The sequence below is a fragment of the Pseudomyrmex gracilis genome, unplaced genomic scaffold (assembly GCF_002006095.1).
Source record: "Pseudomyrmex gracilis isolate BER0280 unplaced genomic scaffold, ASM200609v1 scaffold_8, whole genome shotgun sequence".
In the NCBI taxonomy this organism is placed as follows: domain Eukaryota; kingdom Metazoa; phylum Arthropoda; class Insecta; order Hymenoptera; family Formicidae; genus Pseudomyrmex; species Pseudomyrmex gracilis.
Window position 1 is genome coordinate 1,500,692 of NW_018020592.1, and position 24,333 is coordinate 1,525,024.

Genomic DNA, 24,333 nt, shown 5'->3' on the forward strand with positions numbered 1-24,333 from the left:
TACTAAGTAGTTCCAGCGTTGACCGCTCGATAGCGCCGCTTACCCGCGCTAGAAAAAATCAGTCCGGGAACTTTCCGGACAAACTGTGTACAAGTAGCGTGAGTTGAGCGAGAGGAGAGGAAAAGGCTTCGCGCGCGTTTATATAGCAACGGAAGAAGAACGCCCGGCATGTTCTTTGCGGTTCTTCCTTTTCTGTCGGCATTCACCGGCGTATACTTCCTCCTCCGTCCTTTGCTTCTCTCCTCCGCTGTGAGGATCGAAGGTTTGCTTCACGTGGCGAGTTTAGTAAGTTCGATCGTTATATCTCGATAGCGCACGTACATACATACTCGAATACGCCGCGCGCGCGTACGGAATATCATATACACGTGACATCGGCGCGAAGAACGCAAAGAGCGCACGCGGTGTCAACGAAAAGTCATATGAAAGAAAATCGAGGTAAATCGCTTCTTCCTTTCTGTTTCTACGAGCCGCCAATTATCGTCGCGCAAGGTGGTCCTTGTCTCGAGAAAATTTCTCTACGTACATATTCTCAATAATGTTCAGAATTACTCTGAGAACGCACGAGCGTGTGCGTTCTTCGTTGTGAGTGATTTCACGCAAACCGTGAAACACGCAACACTCGCCTCTTTGAGGATTTGCCTGATGATTTACTACGAATTTTGATTGAATATCTCGGAAAAAATTCGACACGACGACGTAATAAGTTCGGACCACAGTTTGAATAAGGGAGAAATAATTTTTGCAAAGAACGTCACGTAATGAAATAATAATACTCGAAGCGACTGAGAAAGTGGGCTCGATTATTGTTCAAAAGCATATGTTACAAAATATTAAATTACTGATAGCGTTTGTGCGGCCGACAAATTATCCACTCGAGGCTCGCTGATGTTTCAGTCAGAAGAAACACGCGACCTCTCCCTAAAGAGACGAAAAACTCGTGTTGTCGCCCGTAGGTGTAGGCCGTGTTGATCTAACTTGAATTACGAGCTATTACGGGTAAACAACTACCGGGAGCGAAAAAAGAAAGCCGCTTTCGACACACTCGATTCGGTAATTATGACACCTCGAGCCGACTTTTAGCACCTGCGTACCGGTTCTCTCACCTCCCGGATTGAGGATCGAAACTTCGCAAGCTACTCTTGAGACGTTGGTCTGTCTATTTACTCGAGATTCTTATCTATTATGTTTTATTGATTAAGCACGTTTTACCGCAGAAAAATTTCAGCGGCGTTTCGCTTGTACATAATACGTGTCGGAAGAATTTTCTCAACTGGAATAATGCGAGAAACTGACCTAGTATACATAAAAAAAAAAAAAAAAAAAAAAAAAAAAAAAAAAAAAAAAAAAAAAAAAAAAAAACTAATTTCCTAACGGATATACGCACTTCAATCGAATAAGAGATGAGGTATACGGTAGACAAGATTGTCTAGTCGCCGCGAAATCGTACCTTCGATTATTCACTTATTGCTTGCGACGCGCGTGTTTCGCTCTGTTTAGTCTCGCGACGACGACGAAACCAAACGCGCAAAACCTACGTCCACCGAAGATCTTGTTTCAAACACAGTCTCAAAAGTTAAAATATAATTTCACAATGTGTTTTTGTAAAGTCACGCACGTCAATTACACGTAAGAGATTTTATTTTAACAGTATTTCTCAGCAATATGTCCTTGAGCTCGCGTGTCTGTAAGTCGCATGTCTCGTTGTGTTACAGATTTAGCGGATACCAGCATGTTTCGACAAGAAGGAGTCACAACTTATTCTCAGCTGCTCTTCGACGTGGCGCGGCAGCAAGTCGTCGTTGGAGCGCGGTATGCATATATTACATTTTCGTCTCGCAACACTTGTCTTGAAATTTTTTTATTTAACACAAAATCTGCACAGCTGTATTTATCTTGTACGTATAATTTTATAGAATTATTTAATTTGTTATTTAATTAACACACAACTTGTGTAGAGTAATATACTTTCCTATATTATTTACAAATGTGTTTTGCGTGTATAAATTAATACAATTAAATACATTAGTTGTGTGAAATTTATCTGTTTGCGTAGAAATTTGTACAAACAAACTGAGTAAATATTATATTGAAGGTAATATTATATATTATTATTATTACAACGTATCATATCATAGAAGCACATATTATTGTTTTAAACATATTCATGTTTTTACCAGTTAAACTAGAAGCGAGAAGCTCACACAGTAATTTACATTAATTAACAGAGAAGCGCGTGATTCCTCGAAATTGTTCGAGTTTCAACATATAAGATCAATAAGCGAATAACGAACTGCCCAGATGTTCGGCTTTTCGCAGTAAAATCGAAATCGCTCACAATCCTCGCCGAGAAGTTGGAGAACGACGATAACTAGCCGCGGGCAGTATAGAATTTGTTCTTTATTGTTCGTCGTAACACGCAGTAACAACTTCAATAACGAGAGTTTTCTGGAAAACGTCTTCCGGAAAAAAAAACGTTTCGTAGAGATCAAAATTGAAGGCTCGGAGTGAGGATCTACTTTGTGCCGATAATATATTTTTTCGATCGCTTTGACGATGATGAAATCGCATCATCGGATTGTCACATTTTGACGCGATAATTTATGATCTCACGCTCGCAACGACAATATATCAGAGTCTTAATAATAAGTCTGTCCATTTTTTTTTTTTTTTGTCGAAACGTGTTGTGTTCTACAACACCATCTGAAGCTCGAATCCCGTAATCATCTTCCGATTAATCGCGTGGGATATTTTAACCGTAACTTTAAATCTTATTCGACACACATTCGGGAATACCTCAAAGTTTCTCCAATCATCGATCAAATTTAACGAGATATTTGCGGTTAAACGAGAGAGAGGCCTTTCGTTCGATCGTTTTTTGCGAACGGGTTCGGGAGTAAACGCGTCGGAGCACGTGGCGAAATAAACGGCGATAAAACAGAAGGGAAGGAGAAAATAAAGCGTTGAAAGCGGTGGCGAGTGACTTTGCGCGGTGAGAGCGCGTATTGCAGAAGACGACGTCGACAACGCTCGCAACGTCGACGACGACGACGTCGTACAGACACAACACGGACCCACGGTTGAAGAAGGGTGCAATGCACCGTCCGTTCGTTCCTGCGACAGCCGGTTTCTAACGTCAGGAGACGTCCTGGCGACGCGCCAAATTGGATAACGTACGACGGCTGCAAAAGCGGATCCGATCCATTTTCGCGCCCGAGAAAAGAGTCCACGCGCTAACCGAGAAAGCTCAATTGGAGGTTTTTCTCTTCTTGTTTTGCGACGCGATTTTCGCGAAAGAAAAACGACGAGAAAGTAACGGCCACGTCTCATTGACGCTCGTCGAACTACATGAAAGATCGATTCCTTAACCGAGTCAGTCGCCTACTTGCTGTTAAAAGGATCGAGACAAAAAGTTGAATCGTCGACTCACAATACGGGATGCTTGTAAATGCTATATTACGGATTCGCAGAAAGGTGCGTTGCGTGCGAGGATTAATTTTTGTGACAAACTTCTCGCGAATATTTTCTCCACCAAGCCGGATATTTCAACGTTGTTCAATACTATGACATTTCAAAGCAAATCTCACGTGTTTTTTGTTACAAAATGGAAATCTTAAACAATAATATATGTAGCGCGCTATGTCATCGGGGGAGATATTAAGGTTTCACCGTGGTAAAACTTAATCATCCAATTAAATGTACAAATTGCCAATTTGCAAGAACTTAGAACTTTCTTGACAGCTGTTAAGAAATTAGATTAGGCGCAACCAGTTTTGAGGTGGCAACACGTAAATTTCATTGGCCGGTTAACGTTTAATCGGAGTCGGTGAGACCGGCTCCGGATATAAAAACTAGACGATTTCGAACTCCGGTGTGTGCGATGTAGCGCGAGATTATTATACGTGTCTTATACGATTAAAATCGCGTGTGTGGAATTGCCGCGCTACGGGAAGTACGAAATTACTTATTTTCTGAAAATCATCGTCGCGCGAAACGTGTTCGCGCGATTTATTTTATCCGCGGCGAGAGATCGAATGATGCTTGAAACTTGCCCGCCGGTCGCGCTCGTTACACCGCGCGTTATAAGCGCGCGGATCGTTCCTTCGCACGAAACCGCGCACTCGCGGGACGACTTGTATGATATACAAATTACAGGTTCGCGCTCGCGGAGGTGAGAGAGACTAACGGCGCTTTCAGGGCTGAAGAAACGCCTTTTTTTTTTTTTTTGCGGCATCTTTCTCTCTAGTTCGGTGAAAGAAAACAAACCTTTCTTCCGAAGCAGGAAAAGTCGCACGCCATATTCGATGAAGAAAGAGACTAAAAAAAAAAAAAGGAAAAGAAAATATAAGAGAGAAATACAAAAAAAGCAACAGCAGGATATACCCACACTTGTTCCACGAAATTTGTATCGTAACGCGCATGTCATTAATAACATTTGTGCGTACATGTTTTAACATTTTTTTACGTACGCTTTTAACGAGAGGGACGAACGGGATGGAGATCGGGAGCAGGAAACGGCGACGCCGTTTCTCGAGAACCAGTTCGTGTGTAGGTGCTCGAGTAAAGCGGCGAGCGCTAGAGTGACCGAGCTGCTACTATACCGGTTTATCTCAATCGGACCGGACTGATGCCGAGAGGAGGATGCGCGCGAAAGAAGACGACAACGACGACGTGTTCGCGTCTTCGAGACTGCTCGCCGCGTCCGCTACTTTCGCGCACGCGGACGTTCCCCGCCTGGGGGGTTGATCTTACACCCGCTTCGAGAACGTTTATCAAGAAATATAGTATATCGAAAAGATAGCAGTCGATGTTAGCGAGACTAGTTTCTCGGGACTGGTCGTCTCGCGGCTTTTATCTGCATATCTCGCGATTGACAATAAGTTAAGTGGTTAATTTAATCCGCACGGCTAATATATAACAGTCGCAGATAATTTATTCGCAACGAAAAAGCAGCGGAGTGCAAACTATTCTTCCTGAATCATTAATTGAGGACGTTAACTTGGTTTTATTAATTTTTCAAACGCTAACGCGCAATGTAATGTATTCAGCTCTTTCGGCTGGCAAGCAATTCTTGATTATAATTTATACATATATAACGTGTACTTTAAATAAATAAATTTATTGCTGACAATGTAGAGGAAATGTAAATTTATTTACCGGTGTATATGTAAAGAGAACCGAGGCATTTATAAATAAATGTACTTTAACTATGTATGCAAAGAGAATGAGAAATTTATCGGAGAGTCCACAATTATATAAATCTTTTTTATGCGACAAAAAGATAATCTGCGCTACTTTTTCGTTTTTATCAGGTCGCGAGATAAAATTTTAGCTGATGAGTGGATTTAAAATTGGCATTATCAGCACGGCTCATGTGGTTGCGCGACGAACACTCGCAAACTGATTGCGAAAAAAATGTGTTCTACCCACGCAAAGTACATTGCACGATCGCGTGCATACGCGCACGTAACTGTACGTACGTACATACGTACGTACACGCGACATGAATGTCGCGCGAAATCGTCGAGCTCTGGCCCCGATCGAATGAACGATCGATCGATCGTTCGTTCGATCGTTGAATCGATCCGTAAAACAGAGAGAGTATACGCCTCCAAGCGCTTTCTATTAATAGAATGTCAGTTATTAGCCGCTGCCCACGTTCGTGTGGTTTCTCGCAAAGTGCGACAGTTGCTTGCTTGCTCGCAAATACTGTTCCAACACGCCGTCTCCCAATATCCCCGATAACGAATTTCTTTTTTTTTTTTTATTTTTTTTTTTTCACCGATTTGCATTCGTGATTCTGTAATGCAAATATTCAGAGAGAATAAAAACACCGAGAATAAAATTTTGTGCGAAAAACATCGACTCGGAAAAGCGAGTGCAACAACGCGCGAAAAATGATGTAGGATAATTTTATTTTTGCATTTGGAGAAATATCGAATATATTTTTTTTTCACAGTTGAAAATACGTCAGTTTTAATTGTAAGTGCGCCCGTTTTTATTGGACGGAAACTCGGGCAGAAACGACATTTTCACAAAAATAAGCTCTCCGTCCGAGATTTGAATTACAGTACGATGCGAATAGGTAGGTTATAGCGCGGCAACGTTTGACACGACGACGTTCATATTTCAATTAAAACTTTCTAAATAACACGGATGTTACTCTCCCGCGTTCGCTTGTTTATTCAATCTGCGAACTTCTTTTTAAGCGCCTCGAAAGACGACGAGCGCGAAATGATGTACGACACAGTCTCGCCCGGCTCTCATCTCGAGAAGGTCTTTCATCGGGAAATTTCTCGCGGAGAGATTATCTTTCTCTCTCTCTCTCTCTCTCTCTCTACCTCTCTACGCGCGTGATCTTGTCGTTTTCTGTTCGGATGGAACCGACAACGGCAGCCGGAGATGTACTACGCGACGTGAGTAAAAGTTTTTTTTTTTTCGGGTTCGCGCGAGATTACTCGTGACAGCCACAGCCGCAGGTGTTGAGAATTTTCATACATGGCCGCGCCAACGTGATCGTATCGTATTTACGATGTTGCGCCGGAGTGTACGAAGTACGTGAGATCTCTGCCGTCAATTCTATCTATCGTTTTCATATCGATATACTCCGCCGGCGGAGTGAACACATTTCGCCGAACAATTTTCTCCCGAACGATTCTCTCTCCCTCTCTCTCTCTCTCTCTCTCTCTCTCTCTCTTGGCGAATCTCACCGCGTTTTATTAGAATCCGCTGAGTAAGCTTATCTCGAACCCGTATTTACACTGTGAGAATGCATTTTCTTCAAATATATATATGTCGGATACGCGCGGAGAATACATACATATTCCTCCAATTCCTAAACTTTTGTTTTTCCGTCTCTGATATGCGGGATCAGATTTTTGTCTATACGTTTCGAAACATCCGCACGAAATATATAGGTAAAATTTCAATAATTAACACATAAGTAGTTTTTCTCTCTTAATTAACTTTGATATTTTTTTGTGTGTTTGTTTATTTTGTTGACAAATAACATTTGAATCGCGAAGAAAAAATATTTTTCCGTTTGTACAACTCTCTCTCTCTCTCTTTTTGTCGCGCTCACGCGACACGTAGAAGTTTAACTTCTCTGCTTTTCCGGTGACGAAACAAATTCACCGATATTTCGCGCCGATATACATACAGACATTACGTCGTCCGGGTTTGCGGTAATGTCGCGGGCATAAAAAAAAAAAAAAGGATTTTCGCGCGTATCGCAGCCACGCGCGCCGCGCCTTGACAAATCGTTACCGGGAGATTTATCTTGTAGCGTATAAGCAGCCTTATTTATAGGACCGTCGATCTCGCGACGTGTGTGCAGGTTGTCGCGAGAGAGATCGAGCGCGGCTTGTCGTTATCCCGCCTACGGAACCTGATATTGGTCCCCGCGTCCCCGGCAGCCTTGTGCGTTTTTGCATGTGGCCGCGGTCACATCGTGTCTTCTTTTTATTATTCAACGCGCGCAAACGCCGTGAACGTTACCACACTCTCTCGGGGAAGAGAGAGCCTATCCAGAGTCTCTAGTGTGTCTTCGATAACGGATCCGCGCGCACTTTTCGCCACGCGCCTCGCGCGGAGGTTGCAAATGACCGATGATATGATGACTGAATATTTATGAGACGCCATAGCGATCTGTACCGCGCGTCCGCTTCAATAAAATCGATGCGCGCTCTTTCACAGTTACTTAACAACATTTATACGACGGTGTTTTAGATCTGCACGTGCCGGCTCGACACGTTGAAGTATGGTTTCATCGTCGTGAAATCTGCTGCGACTCCATCACAAGTGTATTTCTCATCGTTTATTATCATTAGACGCTATTTTCATGAATATCCATTATTAATTTGTTGTTTTTTTTTTTTCGTAAAATCGTATAATCGCGCTAATATAATCGTCGCAAAAGCGCGCATCTGTTAACGTTTTCGCATAACGAATCGATTATCGCAAGAGGGTCTCTCGTAATTTGATTTTTTTTTTTTTTTGAGGCGCGAGACGCGAATTATACGGTCGCAGCAACGGAGAGGAGAGAAGAACCGCGCGCACACAGCTGGCGCAATAGCGCAGTCATCATCGTTCGTACCGGCGGGGGTCTAAAGAGGTATTTGTTCACTGAGCAGGAAGTAATCTGTTTCAATGTGCCACTCGGACAATAAACAACGTATGTACGTCGGATCGTGAACGTATCTACTTACGACTCACTTATGCTTATCCGTGGGACTAGAACGAGAATAACAAACTTGCTTCTTCAAGATGGACCGAAAAGAGCGCTATTTAAGAATAATAATAAACGAAGTTTATTTTCGAGAGCGACAAGAAAAGATATATCTACACAATACTTTGTTAAAGTTTTTTTTATTTTTTTACAAATGAAAACTACGAGAATTGTTTACCTTCACAATGTAAATTTGTACGAGTATAGATATTTTTGCTATTTTTTACAGTAATTATTATTTTTTTTTTTTTTTACACAATTTTGTTGATCTTCCAACGAAGAAAGAATCGCGTTTGTTTCTTACGGTGATATGTAAAATTGTTTACCTTAATACAAGACGTAGATTGAATTTTACAATTCTCGTCAAGACAGGCGTACGAACGTTATTTTATGTCTACATCGTCTTTATATTGCAAAATTCGACGCGATAATTTAAAATAAACAGCGTACGTACGACAATACTACGGCTTATTATACACACGCGTATCTCGTTCCCGCGAGATCGAGGTGTTTCTCAGCGTGTCACGCGACGCGACGGTAACATCGAGTTTGCTTTACCACCCGCCTACTTCGCGCGAACTCATGTCCCAACAAGAAAATATGAAAGACAGTGATTGACGTCTGTAAAACTTGGCGTGCGATATCTAAGTCCCGCTTGTAAAATTGGGTCTCGCGCGAGTCCCGTTTGATCCGATCAAAAAAGAAAAAAATAATAATAATAATAAATAAGAAACGCATAGAGAAAAAATTATAGGCGACGGACAAGAAAATCCGCGAGTTCGAGTTATATTATTTTTCTCTAGCAGAGAAAGTTTGGGAGTATTGAATATCAAAAATCGCAGATTCTTTCGCAAGCGTGTGGCTTTTTATTTTATAAATACGCGTAACGGCACAGATCGTGCAATTCTTTCGACTCGAATTGAACTCCAGTTTCTTTTCTGCGCGACATAAATTCATCGGTGTCGCGACCGACGGCCTTGTTACGTCGCCAAAGACACACAGAGGAAAAAATAGCGCGATATCCCTTCGACGATGCGTGTGTACGCGCGCCCTGGTCCAACGTACGCACACGGCTATCGCGGCGGTCGCACGTAGGTAGGCTGCCGATATGTAGATGGACGGCCGCGATCGGGCGCGCACGCGGCGACAGTGTCGACTATTAATTGGCATGCACAACCAGTCCCTGTGCACGCACTTATACTCCACTTAAATAATAATTACCTGCTCCAACTATCGCGCGCGGTGCCGCGACGTGGGGCGCCCACGTAGGCGCCGTTTATGCTTCGTTGCGGTTTCCGTCGGTGCATTCCTATATACCACCGCCGCTATCGCTTTTGCCCAGTTGGTGCAGGATGCAAGAGAGAGAGAGAGAGAGAGAGAGAGAGAGAGACAGAAAAGGTTTTCGTATCGTGAATTACGATCGATATGGAACGCCCCAGATTTCCCACACTTATCCCTCGATCAATCGAGATCAGATCTTTCATGAAAATGTCAAGGTGCCAACGCACGATCGTCAAAATATACATGTAATCAAGAAATTACAAGAGATTTTTGGAAATTACAATGTATAATTTTGCAACAATTAAACAACAATGAATTTATTATTATTTAATTCTTCGGACAAAAATAAAATTTCGTCTAACTGGAATGTTTTGGAATTGAAATTTTCTCTCTGTCCGTTCTCGAATGTTTTATTGCGTAGAAAGCTGTTGGGAATTGAGCGCTTGAATAAAATCAATCCTTTCTGAAAGGAGTACAAGACGCACGATCTTACATTGCGGCTATTAATCGGGACTATTAACACCCGGCGGCGGCTCAATGGGTCTGATAGAGAAGTCTAATGAATGCTCGCGCGGTCCCCCGAAGCGTTCGAACAGAATACGGCGCGACGGTTTGCCGCGCGTATACGTTACGTCAGAGGGTGCGATGAATTGCGAGTTGCAGCGCGGCGATCGGTGCATAAATTAAAGTAAGCTGATTTGACAAAAGGCGTGTGTATACGGAGTTGCCGGGCACGCAATTACAGAGAGACATGATCAACGGGTGCACTCGAGCACTTGTGTTATGTCCGCGGCGATGCAAAGCGGCCGTAAGTCGGCGTTCTTTCTGAGAAACAAAAAAGCTTTGCGAATTTTTCGCGATGAAATTAGATATAGCGAGAAAGTTAGTTAAATTCACGCGAATAAAAACACTTTGGACATTTTACGCGCAAACTATGTTATTATTTTATATAAATTTTTTATATTTGACGCATCGCGCATGTACATACATTTTTGAAGAGACTTTCGTACGCCTCTCTGGCTTGGAATTATTTCGCAAAACCAGATTTAAAAAAATTTCCCGATTCGAGAAAACGAAATTTCGATCTCTCTGACCGATCACGTTGAACGAGAATATTGAGAGAGAGTAGTCGCTCGACTCTCTCGTGTTCTCTCACGAGCGGCGAAGCGCCGTGTATACGCGTCGTTCGCGTACGTACGCAGCATAAGTGTACGTCGCATCGGAGTCAAGTGGGCTGCCGTGGAATGTCGTCCGAGGAGTTTTCGAGGGCTCCTCGAAGCCGCTGTCAAACCCGAGTACGCCTCCGTTGGCTGCCGCCGCCTGTGAGTGCTTCACGCGAACGTTTCGAGATTGGGCGAACTCGCGCTGCAACACTCTCCGCGGAAAGCGCACACATACGCACACGGGAGAATGACGCTTCTCGAAGTCTCTCCTTTATATCGCCCAAGAAAGAGAGATATCGAGCACACACCTCCGCCGCTTCTTTCTCAAGTCGCGCATTCCTCGGAAGGCGTTTGTTCCATAGGAAAAGCACTTTTCCGCTCATCAGGGGAGATACGTCCTAGACCTTTTGCCATTCACTCGCGGATCGTTAGCGCGCGACTCAAGTGTACTCGTTTCGATCTTCGAAAGAGTTTTAAAACAAGTTTTCTTCTTTCAGTTTTTACATCGCCGATCTCTTTTGTCTTTCCTTATCTCTCATTAAAAAATCGAACGACTCTCATATACATATATATATATATATATGTACGTATCTTATATATATATATATATATACAGCGTATCTTATACGTCTTCACTCCTTACTGGATCAAGAATCTCGTGAAATATTTTCACTTGAAGTTTGGAGATAGATTTCTTTTCTATTTACAATCAAGACTTGCGCCTGCAGTTACAAATGCACAAAAATGTGTTCATAAAATTATTCAAAATATCTTCTTACAAAAAAGTATATTAGTCTGTATATTATTCTTGAATTTTTTTTTAACGCGTCAAAGATTCGCTTGTGACACTACGCACAGTTACGCTAAAACACGTTACGTAATATTCTACTTCTTCTTCTGAAGTGTGAAGAGCACGAAAGATGCGATAAAAGTTATTTTATTTTTCTGCGAGCTGTGAAGACTCGCGAGCACGAGACGCGTGGTTGTCTTGACGCGCAGTCGATGCTAAAATCGCTTATCTCCATTGTCAACATTAGTTTATACCGTTAAAATTAAACGCGAAAGATTTTTAATCGAACGAAGGATCAGAAGCCGCGAGTCGCAATTTAGCCGCGATAAGCAATATCGCGTTAACGATAGGTTTATACGCGCGTTTGCACTCGCCGTCCGTGACGTGCGTAACACGATGCGCGCAGTGATACGTACATACGTACGTGCGGCATACGCGTTTATTAGCGGATAAATGGAATAGCGCGCGATCGAGCGTGCCACCGCGGAATTCATGAATATAATCCAGCATCTCGGGAATAGCGGTCGGGGATATCATTGAACAGAGAGATGCCGGATGATAAATCGTCCGGCTAGAGGAGCTTGTTCTCTAACTGGCTCACAACGACCTTGCGAATGCAATGCGTGATGTTGCCGCAAGTACAATATACGTATATATCTCATATAAGATAGAAGCCGTAGTCGTCACACATTCGTCTTCGCTCGTCGACGCTGACGTTTTACACTTTATTTTTCAATTTAAAATAGAAATAATATGACACGTCGCCCTACGTGTGTTTATTGTCGACGACATTTCGTTCGCATCGACGGTCGCTTTTGTACGCGACTTCAATAGGGAGAAACTTTTTAATTAAATCCACCGAAAGCGGGTTAGGGAAGATTCGCGCGCTTCCAGGTCACGGATTCCGTCACGAGCTTACCGAAACTCGGCACAGTTTTCCCATGCTTTTTTGCAGCACGTACTTTTTTTTTTTTTTTTGCATTCCTTTGAGCCATTCTTTCAAGATTCCTTCTTTTCTAGAGAAATATGAAATTAAATAAAATTGTGCATTTTTAGGTAAAATAGAGGAGAATACTTTGAAAGCGCGTGTGCGGAATTGCGTTTCGTGCCACGTGTAACGCGCGAACAATGCGATGCACTTTTGATGAAAATGTAAACAGATGCGACGACGTCTCTCTTTCCAGAGATAACTTGTACCGCTTGACTCTGACGTCGCTCACGGACCTGGAGCACGCTTTGTGGCTCGCGCCGGAGGACAAGGTCAACACCTGTCAGAATAAAGGCCAGAGCGTGGAGGACTGTCATAATTACATCAAGGTGCTCCTTAGCAACGGCAAGAGTCTCTTCACCTGCGGCACTTACGCTTTCAGCCCATGGTGCACGTGGCGAGAGGTACGTTTCTCGGAACGGAAACCCGGTCCGATCGCGGAACTAACAGAAATCTCTACATTTGCGTGTATATTTGTTCACGCGTGCGCTTCGCGCCTATACGACGCGTCGATGCGACTTTGTTTTGCGTAGAAAAACCCGTTTTGCTACCGTGACTCCGCACACGGAGTTTAACAATCGTATGAATCGCAGATTGAGAATATAACGAGCGTGACCAACGAGATGTCGGGCGTCGCCATGTGCCCGTATTCGCCTCATGCGAATGTCACGGCGCTTCTCTCGAGGGGTTCGTTGGGACTGTTTGCCGGCACACCGACCGACTTCTCCGGAGCCGATCCTGCAATCTATAGAACACTGGCCCCCCCGAGCCTACGAACTCAACAATACGATTCCAAGTACGTTCGTTTCCTGAGAAAAGATATTCCAATATCGCCGATTTCACTTTATTTCAATAAATTAATCAAATGTTGAGATTTGTTTATTTTCATGTTACAATTGTGTCTCTCAAGCGCAACGTTCAGATATTTATTTGAAGTGCAAAAAAAGCCAATAAGAAACTTCAATTGTAGTTACATATAAATTTTAATTACGGCTCTGATTGTTTGGAAAAAACGTTTGGGCACAAATTTGTTACAAAAAAATATTACACGTGTAGCGTTATTATAGATTTTACTTCGAAGGATTAAGTCAGATTTGATATTTTTGCGGTAGTCTGTTACAACAAGCAAACTGCAAAATCATTCTTGCTTTGTCGCATCTCGACAAAGTTATCGCACCGATTTCTATACGCGCTTTTTTTTTTCAGGTGGCTGAACGATCCGCAGTTTGTCGGCAGCTTCGAGACCGAGGATTACGTGTACTTTCTATTTCGCGAATCCGCCGTGGAGTACATCAACTGCGGCAAGGTAAGATCGATGTATGCCTCGCGCGGTAATCCGTCGTGACAAGCGCTCGCTCGTACGCGCATTTTCTATCGTCCTCTATCATCCGGGATGTATGTACCAGAGAAGAAGCGCGCGATTAGCAATCTCGTCTCTTCGCTGACTTGCGCGCGTCAGGCGTATAATTAGCCGCTTACGGTGTCGGTCAAAACGAGCGACGCGTCGCGGATTTTCTTCTCGCGCGCGCGCGCGCGAAAAAAAAGTAAAAAATCACTACATCTCTCCCCCCGACATTATCGCGGTTCGCGCGATGTTTATCATTTTCTCGGCGTATCGCCGCACAAATTACCGCTTACGGAACAGACTTAATGAAACATTTTACGTACAGCTGTGTGTAATCGCGCCTCGATCAAGCCGCGCTTTAAAGCTACGTTTTTGCCTCTCTCGTCGCGTGGATTAATTTATTCAACACTCCACGTCTGAACTACGCCTGAAAGATCGATATTTTAAGCGTGACAGTTTAAAAACCGCTTCCGCATGCACTCTTTAAAAAACATTCTCTCCCGTTTTGTTTTTTGATTTTTGTTTATTAAACAAATTAACACGGATGATAATATTTATATACCGCCGCGTTTAAAAAAATGTCTACTCGTCAAACGAGGAAGTTTACACGCGACAACGGTTGCAGAAAGTGTACTCGAGGATAGCGAGGGTCTGCAAAAACGATCGTGGCGGAATTGCCAAGTGGTTGAAAGACGTATGGTCGACCTTCAGCAAAGCCCGTCTGAATTGCTCCCTTCCTGGCGAGTTTCCATTCTATTACGACGAGATCCAAGGCGCGGCGTATCATCCGGAAGAGGGAATAGTCTACGCGACCTTTACCACTCCTATGTGAGTATATATACGTTCGTATCGTTATTGGAGTAATCCAGATTAATTCGCATTAATTATCGTCTGCATTTATGTCTGTGCGCACATCATCCCAGAAGGATAACAAGACACGGTAAATGACAAATTGATTATGCGATACGCGATACGTTTAATATTCCGCAACGACATTGATTTATAACACAGTATCCAAATGTGGGCATCGCAACACATTGTGTTCGTTGCAAACGAATAGATTGCGACCTCATTGCATTTTATTTGAAAGCGAGTTCGTAGTTAAAACACGTTATTGTAGTAAAACTCCTGTATGAAATGTGTGTCGAAAATTCAAAACATTGCCGAATTATTTCATTTAATTTCCGTGTTAAAATCCGTCATTTATTGTTTTATTATTTTATAATTTGTTTCATCGTTTGTCAGAAAGTTTTTGCAAATGTTACATTGTTTTTTTTTTTTGATACAAGAACAAGCAACTCTTCTCAGGCGCGCAACGAACAACACAAACGCCGCGACTCTCTAATCAGAAAATTCTTTTCTCTTCTCGTCCTTCCGCAGTAACGGCATTGCGGGGTCGGCGATCTGCGCGTTCAACATGTCGGCGATAGCCGCGAGTTTTGACGGGCCTTTCAAGCATCGGGAACACGCGGGCGCCGCCTGGGAAAGGAAGCAGATCGCGCCTCACAAACGACAACGTTGCGATCAGCTGACCACGCCGTCAAGCGACTCGTTGCATCCGCCTATACCCACGGAAAATCAGCGTTATCAATTGATGGACGAGGCGGTCCAGAGCACGATGCTGGAACCGCTGCACACCGCGACCCTCGAGCGATTCACTCACATCGCGGTGGACGTGACTCCAACCAAGCTGCACCGCGCCGTCACGGTTCTTTACGTAGCTACGGCGGCCGGACTGATCAAGAAGATCTCCGTTCTGCCCAGAACGCAGGAAACCTGCATCGTCGAGGTTTGGGGACCTTTGCCCTCGCCACCGATGACTTTGCAGTTTCTCAAGGATACGCAGAGCCTCTACGTCGGCATGGAGATCGGCCTCCTACGGTAAGACGACTTTCGCAAGCGGGAATATATAAATGATGTTACGTTATTCTAAAACCCCCGCGTGTGTTCTCTCGGTTGCATAAGTTGTACCTATTGTCTTAAATATTGTCCGTCTCTTTCTCTTCTCGTCTTCTCGTCTTTGTTTTGCTAAAACTGTATCTCAAGCAATATATTCTCTCGCTGCTCTTTTAGCATACCCGCAGTACAGTGTCATCGTCATCGGAGCCGTCAAGCGTGTCTGAACGCCCAGGAGCCGTATTGCGGCTGGGACGAGCATCTTATGAAGTGCGCACAGGCGCCGAAGCAGAATTACTTGGCAAATCATTGGTATCAGGAGGTCACCAAGTGTCCGGTGCTTACCGATCCCGTAGACGGAGGCTGGAGCGCGTGGAGTCCTTGGTCAACCTGTCAACACGACACGGCGGAACACTCCTCCGGGAACGGCCACTCTCACTCGCATTCGCACAACGAAAACACGGAGGTTGGTGTGAAAGCATGTGTATATATCTATTTTATTAGGTTCGTCGTCCGTCAATTGCGCTTGTCCGTAATCGCTTGCAAGTAACATTAAGATCGAAATCTCAAACGAAATTAGAGGAAGAGGATTTATTATGTCCGTTGTTTGAATAAAGACAAATCGATTATTGTTAATTTTGTTTGAAATTTTTCAAATTAAATTGATAGTTAAATTGTAAATTTTTATTGCAGAAAATTGACACGTGTCAGTGCAAAACCAGAGAGTGCAACAATCCGCCGCCGCAACACGGCGGCGAGAATTGCACGGGTGCGCGTGTCAGGGTAACAAATTGCACTGTTCACGGCGGTTGGACCGCTTGGTCAGCTTGGTCGGCGTGCTCGCAAACTTGCGGTCTCGCGATGAAAATCCGCCGGCGTAGCTGCACGAATCCGGCTCCCGCGTTCGGCGGACGCGTCTGCGTCGGTCACGACCAGGACAATATCGTCTGCCTCAATCTGCCGCCGTGTCCCGCCAAAACCACTCCGCCGCCTCTGAGCGGTCAGTGGTCGCTCTGGGGTCCCTGGAGCTCATGTTCGCAGCCGTGTAACGGTGAGTATTCGGTGAGATTCGTCGCGATCGCGATAACAATTCGAAGATATCAACACAAAAGATGGCCAAGTAACGAAATCGAAACTTGTTCGATGTATTTTTGATAGTTTTATTTTTTTTTTTACAATGATATTGGTATAAAAATATCGTGTTACTTTCTTGACAAAAACATTTGGAAAAATGTTTGTTTATCTAGCAGGAATACGCACTAGAAGGAGAATCTGTGAAAACCCATTGTCGACAAAGAGCGTCGTCGAATGTCCCGGATGCGATTATCAGGCAAGTTTCACAATCTCTCTCGGAAAATATCTCTTTCTATCTTTCTGTATCTCTTATATGTATCTTTTTCTATAATCGGAAAAAATTAGAAAGCGCGTTGAGACGTTTGAGACGACAAATAAATAATGTTATTTCAGGTCGAGCACTGCAACGTTCACCCGTGCCCCGAAACGAAACGATATTCGGGATGGACTCAGTGGTTGGCTGCGAACTCCAGCTGGCAAAGCAACGGCGGTTACGTGGAGAAACGTTTTCGGTTCAGCTGTCGCGCGCAAACAAACGATCCTGCGAGCGTGCGTGTGCAGCTCGCCAAGGAAGAGGAACGTTATTGCAGAAACGACGGATCCTGTCTGAGAGGAAGGGATGCAGAATCTACCAACGAGAGCGGTTGGGGCGAATGGTCCTCTTGGGGTCCATGCGACCGACCATGCGGACAGGGCACCCAACACAGAGTAAGTATTCGCCCGTAAGTTCATCACATCGCCCAAACTGATAGAGAATTTCTGCCAGCTCTCTGAGAATCTCTCTAAATTTATACAAAAACACTTGTTTTTTTATATAGATGAGACAATGCGAGTCGCCACCGTGCGAAAGTGGTGTTGCTACGCAGAGCAGACTTTGTAACTTACATTCGTGCCGTGGGAATTCCAACGGCGTGAATACATCGGAAGGTCAGTGGTCATGCTGGACGGACTGGTCCGACTGTTCGGTGACCTGTGGTATCGGTGTGCGTACTAGGACGAGAGAATGTCTAGATCCGGAAAGTTGCAACGGTCCCAGATTGGTCAGAGAGACCTGCGAGATGCCCAGCTGCGAGTCGCTGGCTGGTTGGGATACGTGGTCGCATTGGACCGCCTGCGATGGCGACCGTCAACAGCACCGAAATCGAACGTGCTTGCTGAACAGGTCTGGCATGTGTCAAGGGCCGACTCGTGAGACACGCGACTGTCTTTCAGATTGTATGGACAACGGTGAGTTCAGCTAGTTTTTTCAGACCGAAGAATCATGTGCATTAATACATTTGCAAAATGTGATTTCTCTTCTATGTGTTCTTAAACGTCGTACGATTGGTTTTACGGTATGAAAATTGTTAGCTGCAGGTTGTTTGTGTTGAAAAGTGCGCATATTTTTCTAGATGTGAATGCCTTGCCTTCGAGCGGCGAGGGTTCGAGAATCACAATGGGCGCGATGGTGGGCAGCTGTGTGGTCAGTTTTCTCATCGGTCTGACCATAACCGTAGCATTTTACTTCTGCTACATGAAACGACGCAAGCCGCGCATACCAGGAAACCCACATTATATCAGTAAACAGAATCCTTACGTCACCGTGCCGTTAAAAGAGGTAAGTCACTCGGCAAGGCGTTCACTCGACGCGCTCACGCACGTCCTAGACCTGAATATTTCAAAGAGGCCGGCGATTCGGCAGGTGAACGCGAAGCGACAGTCCAGTTTTTCCGGCAGCACCAATGGCACCGGAACTCTGCGAAGCAAGACCAATCCTAATGTCAACGGTCTCGGTAGTCCGAAGTTGTATCCGAAGAGTCTCGATTACGAATCAGCTACTCTGAAACGTAACAGTCACGGACAACAGCAACACATCCGTGCCGATCTTGATCAGGACAAGTACTACTGAACTATCATCGCATCGTCGTCATTCAGTGAATTTGTTAGGTGTTCTAGTTGTTACAATCACGTGTGATTTTCAAGTGAGACCGAAACGATTTTTTTGTGCAGCTGTATGTAAAACTTTACTACTTGACGAATGTCGATCGCCGTTGAAGTAAAACACATGTGAAGACTCAGGAACGTGCTTTCGCTCACGGGAGATAACAAGTGTTTTGCGCGAAAATACGTACAACGTATAATTGTTGCGAAGTGAAAAAGAGTTTCTACTTAATTAATTTAAGACGACAACGCGGATTTACGAAAAGGCACGTGCGTTCGATCGCAACAGCGCCTATCGAGTGTAAGATGCACGTTCTTCGAAACGCGTTTGAGAGAGTTATTTAATACGCTATTAACACCGCAACTTTTTTATTAGATCGTCGTGTTGCTCAATGTCAAACAAGATGTCAAAGTAGATGTTGACGGAGGTATGTTGCGGTGGGGACACGGCGATGTGTTTATTTTCGAATTGACGTGTTGTTTTAAATTACGAGCGAACGTGTAAATCTGCGAGTAACGCTTTAACGTTGACGTATTTCTTCACCGGTTACTCAGTGCAGGAAAAAGAAAGAGTCTTTTTCATTATTTTGCGAGGAAGAGACATTATAAAAATTTTATTTTTGTGTTTATGTATATAAAGAGAGAAAAATGGGAAAATGTACGAATATAAAGGAAATCGAGAATGTTTATCCCGCTCATAACTCTTGGGCATTTGATTTGTTTTTTTACTTATTTGTAAAAAAATATAATATAACATTGTGAAACTTTCATATACTTTATATATGAAAGTTTCACAATATTTCACCGCACAACTGAATTTTTCACACACATGTAGGTCATATGTTTTTATATATATATATATTATGTATTTGTAAATTTATTTTTTGTTTGTTTGTGTGCAAAGGTAGCAAGAGAGGAAGCGAATGGCAATAATTATTAAAACGCTCGGTCAACCGAGAACGGACAGATTGGATAGCGTTGTACAAAATATTAAAATGTGTGTTACGGATATATGTTTCTCTCTCTTGCGGAGAAACTTTATCTCCTTCCTCGTTTTTAACTCATAGTGTCCAATTATACGTATTATGCTAAGTGACATAGTAGTGCCATAAGATAACGAATTTGTACAGACATAAAAAAATTGTCTTCTTATACGGAAGCTTTACGACATAACGGAGACATATATTATATTGCATATATTATATAGTAGATGTGTAACGATAAAGACACACATGTATATTGCGCGACGATTGCGTTTTATATTGGCTCACATTGAGTCGCGCCTGCGAATCATGTACGTATGCAACCACTACTTTTTGCTTTCCCGCTTGCCGTGTATCTGTAATGTTTTTGTTCCAAAAAGTCCTTCTCAACGTACTCATCCTGTGCCAATGAAACACGATAGTAGTTTCAGAGGCAAATATGAATGTAACATTTTTGTTCGGAACTTTTTAGTTTTGGAACTTTTGAGGTGTTTCAGAAAGTTTCACCAATGTCTTCCAAACTATGCAACATTCAGTGATAAACCGAAAAGTTTAATCGCTTTTGTTTTTGCATATATGAATTTATGTACCTTTATAAAAGAAAAGAGAATGTAAAATGTCATATATGTAAAAAAAAAAAAAAAACGCATGTGACATCGCGACGCTGTGAATAGAACGAAGTATCAATGTTAAGGTTGCGTACATTGCAAGTAAAAAACTCTTGTACCAGATGCATTTATTTCTCCGCACTTGTTTGAAATACAAACATTTTTTTATTGTCCTTGGGAGCACATGTTTTATTTAATTGTTTTATTTATTATATATTTATATTTTGGATACATTTTATATGTCTATTTAATTGTTACAGTTAATAATTCGCTGACTGAACGCAGTATACAATTCGGAAGACGTCACATCACGATGTACCACACACTTGTTGTACCATAAGTATGTGTGCAGGGTGGCTAAATCGAAAAATATAACAAATTAATGATTTAATATTCTTCTCGTAGAGTTGTACAACTCTATTAAATTTCACATCTCTCGATTTGCGTACCGATACTTTTCTACAAATTGGCTCCGAATCTTTCGATCTGACTGATAACGTAATCCATAGACGCTTCTGTAGGTGGCGGCTCGCAGCTCACAACCATGCGAAAGAAATTCACAAGAAGATTCGGCAAAGGTGTATAACCGATCATAAGAGATCCATCTAAAACCATGCTCTCTTTTATCTTGGTGGTGACGCGCGATATATCGCGCCACCAGATCGGAGTCTCTTCCTGTCCACGCATGCTCGGAGGTATGTACCTGAAAAACAAGAATTCGTTGTGAGTATCGCGAATTCTTGCGGCATCGCGGAATCGCTTACCAAAAACAAACGTTGTTGCACTCGTATTCAGACAGAACCGGTCGAAAACCAGGAGTCTCTTTAATTCGTTTCAGAAAGTATTCGGCGCAATACATTGCCTTCTCCACCGATTGCTCGAAGCCGCTCGTGCCGCGAGCTTTCCACATTAACCAAAATTTCATTGCGTCTACCTTTGGGCACAGTAATTAAGTATGAAAAACAGAACAAAAGCAGCGATCGTACACAGCAACGTTTTTTTTTTTTTTTTTTTTTTTTGACATCTAAACGTTGTTTTTAAAAAGATTTTTTGACTCGTAGATTAGAAAGTCAAAGATCTTGATGCTCGAGGTTGCATGCTGCGAGTTTTCGAGAAACGTGTACGATATCAGAAGCAAGTACCTTCCTACCGCACTGTACGCTTTTATCACCCACGTCCCAGGTCACGTCGTAAAATTTGTCCTGCTGGAAAAGATACTTAGCTTTCACGGAGTTTACCGTGTCCAACGCGGCCTTGTGTTTGACAAGAAACAGAGAACATTGTAACGGTACTCCGAGCATCTTGTGTGGATTCCAAGCTAGCGAGTCCGATCTGAGCCAGCCGCGTTATAAAACAGTCAGAAATAAATACTCATTTGTCAATCAATCATTGTTTTTCTCAACGGTAGCAATAAAATAAAAATAACTAATTACGAACAATGCAATGCCTAGCAATCGATGCTGATATTTTTTCGAAAATATCACGGAACCACCGAGACAGGCCTGGAACAAAATATGTTGAATCACAATCCGAACAAATCTCGAAGTTCATTTCGAACGGAAAACAATTCCGACCAAACAATATGTTCATACGAACGTCTACGTGAAACCAGAGTTCTTCTTCTTGACAGATCGCGTAAATTTCTTCCAACGGGTCGATGGCGCCGAGCACCGTACTACCGCAGGTAGCGTTCACGAAAAACGGTAGTTTATTTTCATCTCTCGACTTTTTCACGAGTCGTCTCAGATCATTCGGTTTCATGCGACCGTACTCGTCTGTCTGCACCTGCAATCGTGCAATCGCGAGATTTAACAATTGCGTTTTGTTTACTAGATAATATTATGTGATTATTGTCTTAAAACTTCGGTTAGTACTTCACGTCAGTTAGTTTTACAGCTGAGACGTCGCGATGAGAAACTGATTGCAAGACCTTGTTCTATTTATTGCACGCGAAATCAAAATAATCGCGTTGACTGATTATTATTTATCATTTAATGGTGTCAGACAATCCACGAAGTAGAGATCATATGACACATTTTCTACACACGCGTACCTTGTAAACGTTGTTAACGCCCAAGCCGAGCCAATGGGCAGCTTTTACGATTGAGTAGTGACCTTGCTCGCTGGTGAAACACACTAATTGAGGTGATTCACGCAAACCCAGCTCCTTGACATTCGGTGTTTTCCTGAATCTAGCCATCACCATCCCGTACATGTTGGACAAACTACCGCCCGGATTCAAAATACCGTCGCTATTGTCGGCCGGATAGCCGAACAGCTCCGCCGATTTTCGTATAATTTCCATCTCCATCAGAGTAAATACGGGAGCAACCTCGTAAGTATATCTGACAAAAATATTTGCGTAAATGTAATATACTTTATTAATTAAATGCTTTACTTTATTTTGAAAATATGACATCGAGCATAATTTTACTCTCTTTGTTGAATTTATTGTGCAATTCATTCAACACATTCGCAGATTCTTACATGCTGGTGTTCAAGACGTCTGTTAGCCAGGAACCGATTAAACCGTATTTATCAATGCCAGCGTAGAGTTGATTGTGAAAATGTGGACTTGATGTTTTCACGGAGTATCTTATGGTCTGTCGTATTGCTCTCTCGATTTCCTCGTCGCTCGCTGATTCCTCGTGCAACGAAATTGGAATTTCTTTCTGTGTAAAAATTGATAGAGATTTGAGGAAAACAGATAAATGTTTTTCTAAACTTAATGAAGAGACTTCTCACACAGATATCAGTTTATATAAATAAAAACTTTATACGAAGATATTTCTCTCTAGTATTTAATAATATTTTAATCGCATAATTTACTTGCCAAATAAAAAACTGTTCATATTACGTAAACAAAATTAATAAAAACAACACAATCTTATTGTTAACATTTGACCGATCGGCCGTCTTTGAAATTAGGTTGCGACGCAACACTATCGGCTGAAAATTTATTACTCGGTTTTTAACTACTAATAAACGTCAGTCTTACATTATCTAGAACTCTTGCAATTAAATAAAATAGAAAAAACTATTAATTTAGATATACGTAAACTGTTTATTATTCTCTGACATTTTATTCTGATTAAACAAGGAATTTCTTGAGAAAGAATAACATTTTGTATGTCAAATGTCTTATAATATATGTATAGAGTTTAACAATCTGTTAGGCAAATTAGGTGCGACTAATATGACCTATCAAAATTCTTTGATACTGCCACAAAAATCCTACTGGTAAACATGTCAAAAGCAATCATGTGAAATATTTCCGTGTCTTATCACCTCTTTTAAGACTTCGGTAAAAATGTGATTTTTAAACCAGTGCTTTTTATATGACTGGTATCTTTATATAACTGGTTTGATCTTCGATTTATATTTATTCGATAGTACTATATTATATATATATATAAACAAACATATTTATAACATATTTATATAAAAAAAATATTTATATGAGAAAGAGAGAGAGAGAGAGAAAGAGAACAGAAAAAAAATTTTACAAGTTTCTATACAAAATAAAATTGTTATTTACATGTAATTCTGAAGGATGAAGAAATCGCACGACAGGATGATGCGCATTTTGATCAAAAACTTGTTCCTCTTTGAGAATCTTCAAGAATCTTTCTAGTAACTCGATTGTGTCGTTAATGCCTGGCTCATCCATTGTGAACAATACACTGACTTTGAGTCTGGTCAGAACAAAGCGAGCGTGTCCAGCGAATGACCGATCGCTACTAAACGATCTATCGAATACCATATTCGTCTCGCTTGCTGGACTCCCTCCCCATTTGCAACGCATGAGATTCGCTCTTTGGTGTTTCGATGTATTCACTGTGTGTCGATACTGAAAATCTACAGTGCATGGTAACGATAAACTATGGACTTTCAGTAGTGGCGAAGATTGTCGGAACGCGCAGTCAAAAAGATTCGCTAACGATTACGCGCTTACACGCGTCAGTCTGTCTTTATTGTTCCTTCAATACAGAAGAACGCATTCTTGATTTTTGCAGATTTTCAAATTGCGTCGTACAACCATTAATCTCGATGATGAT

General features: G+C 42.4%; 2 protein-coding genes across 6 annotated transcripts in view; one reads left to right on the forward strand and one right to left on the reverse strand.

Moving 5' to 3' along the window:
- Nucleotides 1-20,448, forward strand: part of LOC109860459 (semaphorin-5A) — a 79,984-nt gene extending 59,536 nt beyond the window's left edge. For 2 of the 5 annotated variants that reach the window (XM_020439549.1, XM_020439557.1), the window contains exons 3-14: nt 1,716-1,812; nt 12,646-12,853; nt 13,043-13,245; nt 13,656-13,755; nt 14,420-14,622; nt 15,175-15,675; nt 15,868-16,156; nt 16,384-16,741; nt 16,938-17,020; nt 17,158-17,472; nt 17,583-17,991; nt 18,156-20,448. In XM_020439549.1, coding sequence (XP_020295138.1) covers nt 1,716-1,812; nt 12,646-12,853; nt 13,043-13,245; nt 13,656-13,755; nt 14,420-14,622; nt 15,175-15,675; nt 15,868-16,156; nt 16,384-16,741; nt 16,938-17,020; nt 17,158-17,472; nt 17,583-17,991; nt 18,156-18,652 — 3,263 coding nt within the window. In that variant the 3' untranslated portion in view covers nt 18,653-20,448. The remainder of the gene's footprint in view (nt 1-1,715; nt 1,813-12,645; nt 12,854-13,042; nt 13,246-13,655; nt 13,756-14,419; nt 14,623-15,174; nt 15,676-15,867; nt 16,157-16,383; nt 16,742-16,937; nt 17,021-17,157; nt 17,473-17,582; nt 17,992-18,155) is intronic. The other 3 variants (XM_020439574.1, XM_020439582.1, XM_020439566.1) reach the window with 3 other exon arrangements.
- Nucleotides 20,296-24,053, reverse strand: LOC109860485 (cysteine sulfinic acid decarboxylase-like). The gene is made up of 9 exons (XM_020439592.1): nt 23,814-24,053; nt 22,763-22,947; nt 22,329-22,620; nt 21,872-22,060; nt 21,713-21,777; nt 21,418-21,607; nt 21,040-21,209; nt 20,725-20,978; nt 20,296-20,632 (listed from the first exon to the last, which is right to left on the reverse strand). Exons 1-8 carry the CDS (start codon nt 24,036-24,038, stop codon nt 20,735-20,737), a joined length of 1,560 nt encoding a protein of 519 aa, XP_020295181.1. The 5' UTR covers nt 24,039-24,053; the 3' UTR covers nt 20,296-20,632; nt 20,725-20,734.
- Between the last annotated feature and the right edge of the window lie 280 nt (nt 24,054-24,333).